The 14,296-nt window shown below is 34.3% G+C and overlaps 1 protein-coding gene across 1 annotated transcript in view; it reads left to right on the plus strand.

Moving 5' to 3' along the window:
* The window catches only part of ADAMTS19 (ADAM metallopeptidase with thrombospondin type 1 motif 19), a 257,812-nt gene that overhangs the window by 153,072 nt on the left and 90,444 nt on the right, over nt 1-14,296 (plus strand). The window contains 2 exon segments of the mRNA XM_021701899.1: nt 7,847-7,948; nt 13,348-13,478. Of these exon segments, the coding sequence (XP_021557574.1) occupies nt 7,847-7,948; nt 13,348-13,478 (233 nt within the window).

Below are 14,296 nucleotides of genomic sequence, written 5' to 3' on the forward strand. Positions count from 1 at the left end.
AGGCACATAGTGAATTGGATGTATATTATATCATATAGAAAGCTTCCTGCTTTGATCAAATCATATGGTGACTTAAAAAAGTAATGAAGAAAGTTCCAGTTTCACATTTTTCTTATATTGAATTGGTACATCAAAGGCAATGGACTTCTAAAACCTCTCATGTGATCCAGTGAAGAGGCTGCCATTGAAATGAGGTAGATTATGAAGAATTCTAAAAGGCTGAGTCTTTGATCTGGCCTTGTGAAATTCCAGAGGCAACAGGAATTTGGACTTGAAAAGACGTGGCATCAAATAGCCCTCGATGGCTAGTAATTGTTAGGGCAATTAAGATAGCATCACTGATAAAACATGTTGTCAAGATTGATGAAGTTGCCAGGTTAGCCTGGTGATGGGTATTAAAGAGGGCACATACTGAATGGAGCACTGGGTGTTATACGCAAACAATGAGTCATGGAACACTACATCAAAAACTAATGATGTAATGTATGGTGATTAACATAACATAATAAAATTTTAAAAAAAGATTGATGAAGTTGCAAATTTTAAATCCTTCCTTCCTATAAGAGCAGTAAAACTATGGTGGGTTAGAACTACCAGGAATTGATTCTGAATGTGTCGTATTCTAATCAAAGCTAAATCTTATCCTTCGAGCTTTAGCACTGCCTAGTCTGTGAGGACATGAGTTTCATGGCAACTTACTTGACCGCGTAATCCAGCTGCTTCTTTTCCTAGAACTCATTTTTTCCCATGACTTTTTACTGACATGGGCTTTTATCTTTTTAAGTCCCTATCTTTGTAAATTGCCTATTTACATTTTCACCCATTTTTTCAGTTTTCTGGCTTTTTTCTTGCTGATTTGCTGTTCTATGTTCTAGGTAAAAATTCCTTATGCCTTAGCAATAGTGTGTTTGTTGTGTGTGTACTAACTTTTTATACACTGTCCTTTGTCTCTTAATTTTGTGGTGGACGAATCCATCAAATTCTTCCATGAAGGTTGGGCTATTTATATATTTTGTTTGTTTCCTTGTTTTTCCATCTTCTACGCATTCTTCCCTACTTTGGAATTAAAATGTTATATAGTACCTTCCCTTTCTTTTAGCTTAAATATTTCTTTAGCACCAGAGACATTTTGGATTTGTTTTTTAATTTATTCATGCAGAGAATTATATATATTAAATAATGTTGATTTATATTACTAGGTATATACACACAGTTTTTCATTTGCTTGATCCTTTTTTCCTTTTCTATTTTATTATGACTTGTGCCTTAAAATCTATTTTGTCTGGCATTAAAACTTCTATTCTGGCTAATATTTTCCATACCTCTATCTTCAGCCTTTCCAGATATAAATATACCTATGGCTATGGATCTAGATATAGATATGTCTACTAGAGAAAAGCAGTATTTTTCTGTTTAAATCAATGTAATAGGGGTTTTTTTTGTATTTTCATCAGCTAATTTAACATTTTTGCATTTATTTAAATTAGTTTTATTTGGAATTTTAATTCTGTCAACCTGTTTTGTGTTAGTGTTTCATATTTATATTCTATTTTTCCTCTTTTTCTCTTTTACCACTTCCTATTAGAGAAACCATGTTTTCCCCCTGCATTCAAAAATCATACATTCAATATATGCTTTTATGTGTATCAGGAATCAGTCTTTTTCTCTCATGGTAAATAGTATTCCACTGGTAGATAACCTATTTTCTTTATTAACTCACCCCTTAGTAGACATCTGGGATGTTAGCTATTATGAGTAAGGCTACTCTGATCACTTGTGAATAAATATTTGTGTAGACATGTTTTGTTCTGCAATATGAGTACATTAACACATTATATATTAATACATTAATTTCCTACAAACTGTGGCCTGGGGACTGGCTCCCTGCTTTTGTAAATAAAGTTTTACTAGAACACAGTCACCCCCATTTGTTCATATGTTCTCTTTGGCCACCTTCAAGCTACAGTGACAGTGTTGAATAGTTGCAACAGAGACCATATGGCCACAAGCCTAAAATATATACTCTTTGGCACTTTACAGAGTAAGTTTGCTGACCCTGTTGCAGGTACTCTGAATTCTGTTATATTCCTCTAAAGAGTATCTCCTCTCCGCACTCATCCACAACCCCTACCCCTCCCCAGAGAATTAAGTGTTAGATTCAAACTGGAAACTTTGTCTTACCCACCATGGACAACAGCTCATACCTTCAGTCCACTTTTTCCTTATCTAGCCTATACGGAGTGTGTTCTCTGGATGTGTGGGTCAGGTGCAAGCTGATGACAGGCTTCTCTCTCTTCCTTTTGAGATTGGCCAGTCAGTTTTTGACAGCTTTCACCACAGCAGTGTCTGTCTTCACGAGTCTAAAAAGATGGCATGTTTCTCACTGTTGCTTTAGCCATTTAGTGTCATGCCATGACCACAGCCCATGGTCAGATCAAAGCTACAAAGGTGGTAAACGCAACTTGTGCCAATCCCTTCAGCTCCCCTAAAAAGTTCACCTACCTCTGTTCATTCTCCAGAACCAGCAGGTGGTTGTTTTTTGTATTCTGCCCACAAATGATTGTTGTGATCTACAAGATGGTTGGCCTTGGGGAACTGACTCCACCATTGCAAAAGGGGAATCTTTTTATTTTTTCTCTCTCTTTCATACTAGGGATTTCCGCATCATTTTTCTTTGAAATATTTCAGAGAGTTCCTTTTTACTTTACATTCTTTTTCTTTTCTTTGGAGCTTCATTAACTAGGTCCTGAAAGTCTTCCTTTCTCTACATTTCTTCTCACTCCTGACTCTCTCTTTCATACTTTCTGATGTGTTCTGTTCAGGAGTCCTTTGCAGCTTGCCGCCTCATTTTTTTGGCTGGGCTTGGACTGCATTTTTCCCCATGTCTGCTACTCAACTTCTGCCACTAAAGATCTTGAAATATTTGGAGTAGAGGAGGGAAAAGAGAAAAAACATCAAGCTTATTTGACTGCCAAGGGCCAAATCTTCTCTGTTAAAGAATAAAGTTTTTGAGATGTAAATAAGCTACATTTCTAGTATTTTTTTCCCCCTATGAGGAAGTTTTATAACATTGGCTAAAATCCAATTATTGTTGCTTTCCATATTCAACATTTATTTAGACTTATCCTCATTTTTATCAGTCTCTTTGCTCACTGTTGTTTTTCAGTCCTTTCCTATGAGATCATATTCCTTCTTGAAATACATCAGTTAGAAGTTCCTTTTTGAGAAGATTGGTTGGTGGTAAATATTCAGTTTTTGTTTCCTGGAAAGACTCTTTATTTAACTGTCAGTCTTGAATAAAATTTTAGCTGAGTTCAGGAGTTTACATTGACAGTTATTTTTTTCCTCTTGCCAGTTTGAATACACCATGTACTCACTTGCTGATGTGGGTGTCAAGATGCTATCTTTGCCATTTTCCTAATTTTAAAAGAAAACTTTCAACATTTCACTCTTTTTCATGCTGTTTGTTGTAGAGTTTCATAGGTGTCCAGTAATTGTGAAGACATTTCTTTCAGTGGCTAGTTTGCTAAGATTTTTTTTTTAATGAATAGATACTGAATTGCATTATGTACTTTGTACCATAGATACAGAAATCATAGATTTTAAAGTTATTGATGCACTTGATTATATTCATCAAATCTCTGATATTATAGTAACCTTGTGTTCTGAAGAAAAACCCAACTTGGCCATGGCATTGCATTTTTTTAATGCTTTGCTGTTAAAACTTAGCATATTTAATCTAGCATATTTAAATCTAGATTAATAAATAAGGTAGATTACTGTTTTCATTTTCTTTTGAAATCCTTGTCTAGTTTGGATATTGTAAGTGTGTTCAAACGTGTTCCTTCTTTTTCTCTTCTCTAGAGAGCTCACATAAAATGAGAATCTAAGTTTTTTGAAAGACTGTTAGTTTTTGGACCAGATGTATCCTTTGTGGGAAGATATTTAACAATCACTTTTAGCTATTTTATTGTTACAGAATAGTTCTGCTTCTCTTTTTCTTCTTCAGTCCATTTTAGTAAGTTTTTAGTAAGTTTTTAAAAATATCTTTTCATTTCCTGTAAGTTGTCAAGTTTATTGGCAGAAAGTTGTCCATATCTTTTTATTTGTTTAAACTTGACATTATCTGTAGCTATACCTTCATTTTATTCCTAATAGTAGGGTGTTTTTTTTTTACCTTCTCTCTTTTCTTTATTAATTTTCCATTTTATTAGTATTTACAAAGAACTATATTCCTCCTTTTTATTATTCCCTTAGAGTCTTTGTTTTCTGTGTTTTAAAATACCCTTCTCCCCCTTTTTCTTCTCTTCTACCCTTAAAAGTACTATGATGATCTGTGATGGAAATGAATGTTTTTAATAATATTATCCCATACTGAATTACATTTGCAACCAAATGTTAACTTATTGAAATTGTATTTTGGAAGATAATATAAGTGGTAGAACAAGGAGTTACATATACAAGATTTAATTGTTACTTCCATATGTATGCACCTAAGATTTTTTTTATTTTTTTAATTTAAAAAAATTTTTTAAAGATTTTATTTATTTATTTGACAGGGAGAGACACAGCGAGAGAGGGAACACAAGCAGGGGGAGTGGGAGAGGGAGAAGCAGGCTTCCCGCTGAGCAGGGACCCAATGCGGGGCTCGATCCTAGGACCCCTGGGATCATGATTTGAGCCGAAGGCAGATGCTTAACTGACGGAGCCACCCAGGCACCCCAAGATTTTTTTATTTTGACATAAATTTCAGAACATCTTAATGTAACTATTTGTTATAAAGAAAGATATGAGTATAGGTTATCTTTGAAGATAAAATTTATGATTTTTATACATGGACAATTAATCTTCCACTTAAATTATTTCATTTAAACTATATGGTATTTTTGTGTAAACATTTTAAAAAGCCTACTTGAGATAAACATCCAAATTCCTGTTATATGCTTTTAATGGTCTTTTCTTATTATGGAAGAATTTTAAAAAAGAATGTTGCATTATTATTTATTAGTTTTCTAGGAAAAGCTGAGGTGTGCATTTCTGTCCTGGATTCCTATGCAAAGCTTTGAATTTGAAGTTTTAAAGTTCTTTTCTTAATTGATACATTAAGTGCTTTTAGCAATTCAGTTGCAAAAATTATTTGACTCTGGGGCGCCTGGGTGGCTCAGTTCCCTGCTCGGCGGGAAGCCTGCTTCTCCCTCTCCCACTCCCCCTGCTTGTGTTCCCTCTCTTGCTGTCTCTCTCTGTGTCAAATAAATAAATAAAATCTTAAAAAAAAAAAAGCAATTGGCTTATTAAAAAAAAAAAATTTGACTCTAGCCTAACATATACGGAGTGGGGAGCCTGAGGCAGGGATGGATCTCAGGACTATGAGATCATGACCTGAGCCAAAATCAGGAGTTGGACCCTTAACCGACTGAGCCACCCAGGTGTCCCTTGCCCCTTAATAGTATCCTTGTAATATCTTAAGAAGGGCTTGATATTAGCCTTCATATCCACATCTGAGATATTCTACTTCTCAAGGTGAAAACAGTCCATACCATTTCTTCAACATTTTCTTGTGTTACTTTTGACAGTTTAGTTTGAAATCCTGAATCTGAGTTATTTTTAAGAATGAGGCTGTAATTTACTTCCCATAAGATCCCTGGACCTGCAGAACATAAAGGGTAAAGAGATCTCCTCTCTGAGAGATTTATTCTACATGATTGTGCTTATCTTGAAAAGCTGCCAAGTTTGCTTTTATGCTCCCAGCGCCTCAAGTGGGAATCAATTAGAGTACCTGCTGTTTTGAATAGCAGATAATAGTGGAAGGTCAGAATTTAGACCACCAACAGTGTTCAGTAAATCAGTATTATTATAAAACTACAGTATACAAGATTTGCTTTTTTGTTCAATATGCATTTGTTAACTAATGAGCTTGGCAAAAATAACTCATGTAATAATACAGCTAAGATTTATTGAATACACATAAAGCAAACTTGTTCTTTGTTGGCAAATTTAGCATTTGATCCCATGATTAAATGACAACCTTAACAGAAAGGTATTAAGGGGAAAAATACATTTAGGAACTATGATTCTTAGGTTAGAGATCCATTAATTCAAATATAAATGTGTGCACAAAAGTACATGATAAAAAACCTATCTGTTTATTTGAAAGAGTCTAAAATATTGCAGAGAAGCAATTTGATTTAGACATTGACATTCTTTAAAATAAATCCCTGGATGAATTTTTGGTAAATGTTATATGTAAACAAAGCATGTAAGTTAAGCTAAATCATTGCCTAAATATAATGCAATATATTTGGATGAAGTATTTTGAAGCGGAAAAGCTATCACAGCAGATAAAATAAGGGGAATAGGATATATCCCACTCTTGCCATACATTATATAAATTTTAAGAGAAATTATATTTTTATTTATTTATTTTTTAAAAGATTTTATTTATTTATTTGAGAGAGAGAATGAGATAGAGAGCATGAGAGGGGGGAGGGTCAGAGAGAGAGGCAGACTCCCTGCTGAGCAGGGAGCCCGATGCGGAACTCGATCCCGGGACTCCAGGATCATGACCTGAGCCGAAGGCAGTCGCTTAAACAACTGAGCCACCCAGGCGCCCTGAGAAATTATATTTTTAAAGAAAGAAAGAATAGGAAAATATTATTTGGGGCCTTGTGACAAATTCAGTATTAGAATTGTAACTAACCTGCTTAAAGCATTCATTTAAATATCTTTCCCAAAGTATTTAATAAATTTGGGTCATAAGCTAATTTTTACTTTGTGGTGATTTTTCATCTATTTTGCCTATACCATCAGAGTAAACCCCCTAAAATAGCCTTTTTATCTTCTCAACCTGCTGGTCAACTGCTAAGTGGCTTCTTTTTCCCTCCAAATATGGAGTCCCTCGTCCTTCGTGGTATTCAAGACTTGGTTTTTCAATCTTTAAAATCTTGTTTACTTTAAAATCTCATTTGAGACTGTGCCTTTCACATTGCCATGACTTATTCTCTTTATTGATCTGTCTTCCTCCACCTTCTCCACGTATCTGGATAGGTAATGCAGTCATCTTCACTCTGCATTACTCCAATCACCTTTAAATGTCCCTCATGGATTTCATACTTCTATGAAATGTGAATGGGTCCTGTGTGCCTCATTCTGTCTCTGGGATGGCAGCCACTGGAGCTGGGGCTTAGGTTTCTGACAGTCTTCCTTCCTGCCTGTTTTCAGAGTTCTCTTCTTTCACGGTCACTATGTCTCTGCTGCCCAATCCCAGGATTTTTGCTATTCCCTCTAACTTTTCCCTGGAAAAAGTTCATTGTATCCTGGAGACCTAGAACTCATTCAGACTGAGGTGAAAATGACTGATAACAGAGTCTGTATTGTGTCGAGGGCCAAAGCTATTTGGTGAAATAATGAAATACTAACCATGGCCTTTCAGCATAAAGCAGAGCATAAGTGAGGACAGGCTTTAGGACACCGGGCACTAAATTCATACCACAAACACATCACTTTTATTCTTCCAGCCTGGTTCATGGAATGGTACAAATAATGGTTTTTAGCCTACACTGTTCTGTTGTAGCTACTTAATCTTGAGTAATCACATGTGTCTTATTTAAGAAATGTACAAATATTTAAATATATTAAACAGATTTTCTGTTTTTCATGTATCAATATTCTCATCACTATACATCAGCCATATGCTATTTCAATGATAAGTTTATATGAAAAGTACCTAAAGCATATTTTTCTTCAGACAATTTCTGTTGTTCTATCAAAACAGCTTTCTCAAAAATTATTGACTTCACCTCAAAAATATGATGCCTCTCCTTATTAGTTATTATGGCCTTGTTTTCAGCATGTTATTTGCACAGGGTTATGGTGCAAGGTAGAGGGTGAGAAAGAATGCAGAACGAAGCTAGATCCACCAATGGATGGAACTGATTGTGACGCTGGTAAGGTAAGTCATTTGAGTCGTCTGAAGTTAATTAAGAACATGGAATGAAACTCAAGAAACTCGCACTTTCTTCTGCCAGTTATATATGTATTCATCTTAATACCAGTGGAATACCTTCAGTAAATACATAAAAAATTTTCAGTATTTCACTTATTTTCAATTTTAACTTTTATATTTTACCAAATCTATGGTTGTTTTGTTAACATAAATGCAGTTTTTTTATTATTGTTGCTTATGAGAACATTGAAAGATATGTGTATCACTTTAACCAAAAAAAATGAATTTATTTTTAGTATTTAAGTTAAACAGAGGTAAATAATCACAAATAATAGCATAAAGTCAAACTTCCAGAGCTAATGAATCCTTTCAGTTATAAAACATTGTCTCAGAAAAGCCACTGAGTATAATTTTTCCTTGTCATTTCAAATATCATAAATAAAATATTCTAATTGACATTTTGAAGATTAGTAAATATTTGGCTGAGTTGTTTAATATGTTTCATAAAGTTACAGAAATATTTATTAATACACATTTCCATATCACAGTAATTGCTGTTGAAAATTAATTTTCTTTTGATTTTCATATCAAAATTATTGCTGTTGAAAAATAATTTTCTTTTGAAGAATATGAAGGAGGTAGATCCCATCTAAATATATAGCCATAGTTAAACTTACTCAAAAGATAACAATTCAATAGCTTACATTATTTTCTAATGTTTATTCTGTAAAGAGAAAGCAGAATGGTTAATCACTTTACTCATTATAGATATCAGATCAGACACCTTGCCTCTGAAGAACATATATGTTTATTACATTTAAAAAGAAACAACAACTTAAAGCTTACTTGGAGTGAATTACTTAATGAAAACAATGAAGTTATATAGAATGCTAGCTTAAAAACACATTGTTTTTAAAAATGAACATTATGGAAATTCAGCCTTTCCACTGCTAGAATTTTGTGCAAAGGAAATGCACGTCTTTCACAAAGACAGATGTGTGTGCATGTAAATACACACACACACAAATACTTATGTAAGGATGCAATTTGCAATGATGAGCATGAGAAACAATGAAAATATTCATGATGTGGAGAATGGTTACAATGTAGCTGTTAAAAGAATGAGGTAGATATATACATACAAACTGAAAAGATCTAAAAGACATGATGATTAATATGTAGGCATGTCAGAAAAATTAATACTTTGATACCCTTTGATGTTTACCAAAAAACTAGTTATGAATACACACATACATTGTATATATTACTGAACTCCTAGAAAATGGTTTGAAAATATAAACTCCAAACTGTAATTAGTAGTTAGCTCTTGAGAGGGAAGTGGGATTGATGGCTGAAAGCAAGGGTAGCTGAGGGTAAATAAAATTATTTTCCCAGACACTTTTGGGTTGTTTGACATAATCGTGTCATCATTTATTACTTCTATGATTTCTCTAATTAAAAAAGAAAAAATGTACAAACTGTTTAAATACAAAATATCTTTAAGACTAGAAATGTTTTATCACTAGATACAATCAATAGAAAAATGTTTTCTGGAAAGGGAATTTCTGTGAATTATCAGCCAGTTGTTTACAGACTGTGCCAGATGTTTTTCTGTGAGTTTATATGGAGAGTCAGAATCTGGGTTGGTTTTATTTATTTTTTTAATTATACACAAAAGTACAAATGTGTGCGTATTGGGCAAGCCTCACAGTATTATGTTGAGTAATTTATTGCTGGAATCATAAAATTCTGCCCCAGCTATAATTTTTATCTTTCCTGAAACATGAAAACCCTAATAAAGAAAGATAACCAACTATTCAGCCGTATTTCTTCAAACATCACACAACCCATTCTTCTTAGTTCTTTAGCAATATAAAATCCCTTCATTTTTATAAACTGATGTCCTCAGTATTTTTCTATTATTTTTTTCATCTGATATTTATGAGAAAGATTTGCATTCTTGAAGGTCTCTAAAATAAACTTAATTCTTTTAGCCATCAAAGTTGTAATTGCTCATCAAAAGTAAAATGTTTTTATTTCCCTCTAATTGTGCTAACAATATTCTTTTAGCGGTTCTGTAATGCTTTTGTATTGAAATAACTAATGGACTTCTCAGTTCCTCAGACCAGGTGGGCTTCTTCAAATATCCATCTGTTCCTGCTGTTCTAGGAGCCATTATGAAAATAGTTTCCAACACTCGGCTGAGGAGTGCTGTAGTGTTAAAATATTTGAATGCTTTCAACCTCACACAAAACGCTGCTAGCCTGGTACACTGCAAACCAAGAAACAAAACTGGGAATTTTTTTACAATTTGTTACAAGATTGTGTAATTTTGTAATTTTTGATAGTGTAGAGTGATGTTAATCTAGCTATATAACTAGGTCATCTAGGAGTGTATAATTAAGTCTGAGAAGGTGCCTACAGAATTTTATGATTCAAAATAATTGTAAAGATAGGGATTTATCTACACTTTCTACATAGCCTTTTCCAAATTAAAAGCAGCCTTTTTCTTTCTTCTCTTCTTTTTATAATTCTATCACCTATGTTTACATCTACATTTAACAGATGCTAAAGAGTTGGTAAATGATGTAGTAAAAACCAAGAAATCTATGTTTTTTCACTGACAAAACCTGCTAGGAATTGGGGGAGGGGAAAGGAAAGTTAAATACAAATTTAGTAAAATTTTAGCCTGTTTTGAAGAATTCTACGTAATATATTTTAGTTATTTACTTCCCTAAATTGAGATTCTTGAAATTTACCCTCATGATTCTTTATTGAAAATATAATGACTGTAATATCCTTACACTCACACATTTGCATATGTAGAGAGTTTATTGCCTTTTGTCCTCCTCTTCTCTCATCCAACAATGTATGTACAAGAAGATTTGATTAGACAATGATGTTCCCTTTGTCATCTTCACAGACCTCTTCCAATCTGATGTTTTCATGAACTCTCCAGACATGTCCACATAGAAACTTGACAGAATGGAAATACAGTCAGTTTTTTAGATCATGTACTGTCCCAGAAATAACCTATATTTTATATTTCCTTAGCATTTTCATAAATCAGACTGAATTAGTAGATATGACAAATTTTGTCTTTTTAAAACGAGGTTGTAATATCATTTTTGGGGGGCTCAAAAATACAAATGAAGCAAAATATGCTGCCAGAAAATATATGAAAAGCATCATTAGGGTCATTTTATACATAAACCGAATGGAATATATTATATAATAATTTAAACAAAAACCAAATGGAACAAAACTGTACTATAATTTAAACAAAACATTTAACACTTCCCTCAATGTTGAAGTACAACACCAACTAGAAGACACAAAGGCAGGTTCTCCCTGGTTTCATCCAGAGATCTGGTTCTCTGCAAGGTGATGAACTTTAAATACTATACTGTGCTTTCTTTAAATTTCACTGATTTCTGTATGCAAATTTAGCTTGTAGATCTGTCTCTATTTCTCTTCATCTGCCCCATGTGGTCTGGTTTAAATGATGTGCAAGCCCAGATGCTGGTCTTTTACAACATATTTTTAGTCTGCTGTGAAAGCTAGCCCAGCCTTTCAACGCCAGCTTGCTGCTAAATGAGCAAAGAGCTATGATATTCACAACGGGAAACATAAACACCCTTCAAGTAGGCCAGAACGATTTGACCAACTGAAGTTTGACAGTTTTCATGTTGGATTTTTTTTTTCCATGAATGGCATTAGATTGTTAATCCTTAACGCCAGCAAATTGTTTAAAAGGACATGGTTTCCCCCCTTCTGCAATTTTCAGACTGAATCTTCACACAAAATCTCAATTTAATGACAATCTTCATACAAAATCTCAGTGTACTGTGCTATCAATACACTGAGTTGTTGAGATTTTTTTTTCAAGCATAAATTTAAAAGTTCTTGAAATCTGAAAGAGGTTGAATTTAAAATCTGACATTATTGGAAAAAATCTGCAGGAACTAATTATTTTATTGCCTAGAAAAGCATTATCTGGGCTCACACAAACCTATGTAGCATAGTTTTCTAAATTCTCTCCTCTAAAAACAGCATTTAAAAACCTAATCTCAAAATAAATTCTAAAGAGATATAGATCAGTTAAGATCAGAATGAATAGAGTTTTGGTTAGACTTCTAGAAACTAATTAATGACATTAATATAATAGTACATACAATTTGTCATTATCATTATTAATTATTGTTAACTTTTATTAAGTTTAGTATGGGCTACGCACTGTGCTTAGTGCTTCATTCTACTCCTGCAAAGTCCATTAGGTAAATATGATTATCATTCACATTTTGAAATGGGAAACGTGAAGATTAGAGTGTTTCTCTAATTTCTGCAAAATCCCTTATAAATCATGTTGCTATTAAGTGCAGAAAATTGTTTGGATCTGGAAGGATCAGCTTGCTCAACTCCATCTATAGTTATTAATCTGAATTTTGCTAATATTTACTTATTATTCTCAACATGATTTTGTTCAGTTAATTTTACTTTTAACATGTTTGCCATGACTGTGATATATCTGATTTTTCAGAAGTAAAGAGAAATTATTATAGTTTACCTTCCAAGTCTTGGCACCCATTCCTTGGCGGCCCCAGAAACGGCCTCTTCGGCTGCCTTTGTTTAAAGTGGATGAAAATATAAATATAAACAAGAGAATGAGTATATTCCTTTCTCTTCTTTCATGGTTATCTTTCTCAGTTAATCAATACAAAATAAGCTGCAGAGTAAGTGGAAGGAAGTGACGGAATTTCATAGAATCCATTTGCCTAAGTCTTTCAAGTAAACGGCTTTCAAAAGAAAACTTGCTGTAATGTTAACGTTTATATTTGATGGGAACTCTTTCAGAAAAAAGAAAGAAGGCATAAAGGAAAGTGCTAAAATTAAATCATACTTTTTTTTAATTACAAGGAAAGAAGACCACCAACATTTCAAATCACAGTTGCTAGGTTTGCCGAAATGTCTGCTTCACTCCAGTTATGGAAGAACATTTAGGTTTTATTTTCCATTCTGATGTATGACTCTGTGTTTTTGTCATTTGTCCGTTTAAAACTGTTATGTTTCTTAGACTGTGTTAGTTTTCCTTTGTGGCTGTGCCACCCCAACTTCCCTCTTTACCCCATCTCTGTCGTACGTACTGAATTCTCAGGGCTGTCCTGCGAATATGGGTGCGCTGTTTTCGTAACAAGACCATATGATCTGACAGGAGAACTGAGAGAACGGACCATTATATCACTGTGACAAGAAGCAAATGCCAACTTATGTTTGGTCTTTTTCAATTTGTATGTGTGGGGCTCTAGGAGGCGTGATTTAATCGCAATCCCAGTGACTCTGTAAGCCAGTGAATGATTTTCCGTTGTGCCCTGATTTGTTCACCTAAGACATAACTTTTGGAATAGTGGTGTAAGGCTGGAGAATGTACCAGCAGGACCTCAGCACCTGGACATGTGGCCGGAGAGTGGAGCGAGTGGAGCCCCTGTAGCCGAACCTGCGGTTCTGGGATCAGCAGTCGGGAGCGCGAATGTCCTGGGTAAACGCCAAAGTTCCTGGATCGGGGGAGGGCGTTTTTTCCCTCAATTTCCAAAGGCAAAGGTTTTACTGATAAACAGTGTTGGAAAGCAGAAGAAGCCCCTCAAACCCCACCCCATGTTGGGAAACAGAAAAATCCCTCAAATTGTTTAAATGATAAAAAAATCTCCCAAGAAGAAAATAAGACCACCGCTTCTAAGAACAAAGAATTAAATGTTGCATGGGGTGGTTTCTGGAGTAAATCAAAGAAACTGGTGTGTTTAAATGAGCAGGGAGACATGCATTAGAAAAAGTAAGTCCACAATGAAGGGCACTGTGAGAAGGCAGGAAGGTGATGGGACTTCAGGAAGGGAGGGAAGGAGAGCAAAATCAACGTCAATATAAGTGAGGAGTGTTGAAAAATGAAGATGTGCTAAGCACGTGTGCAGATAGGGAGCACTTCAGGGTCCGCTTGCTCAACCCCATGCTTCCTAGAGTGATCCCAGGGAGGCGCGTGAGAAAATCATTTCAGCGTTATGCTTTTGCTCTTGGTGTGGGCTCAGTGGCACGATTCCTTCATAAGCAGTTTTAAAGAAAGGATATAAAAATGCCAAACGCCTTCACGGGAATCACAGGCTTTCTATTTTGCTCCCAGCCTCTGCCCTTTACTCTTCCATTTCCATGGCAAGTTGGCTTTTATTTCTCATGTGTTTTAGAAGTTAATTGATTGAGAATAGGAAATATATATATATATATATATATATATATATATGGATTTCCTCCCATTAGCAATCATTTAATGTATCCACATTTTCAAAAGTAGATTTAATATAAAGGATT

This window comes from Neomonachus schauinslandi, chromosome 7 (genome assembly GCF_002201575.2).
Source record: "Neomonachus schauinslandi chromosome 7, ASM220157v2, whole genome shotgun sequence".
Taxonomy (NCBI): domain Eukaryota; kingdom Metazoa; phylum Chordata; class Mammalia; order Carnivora; family Phocidae; genus Neomonachus; species Neomonachus schauinslandi.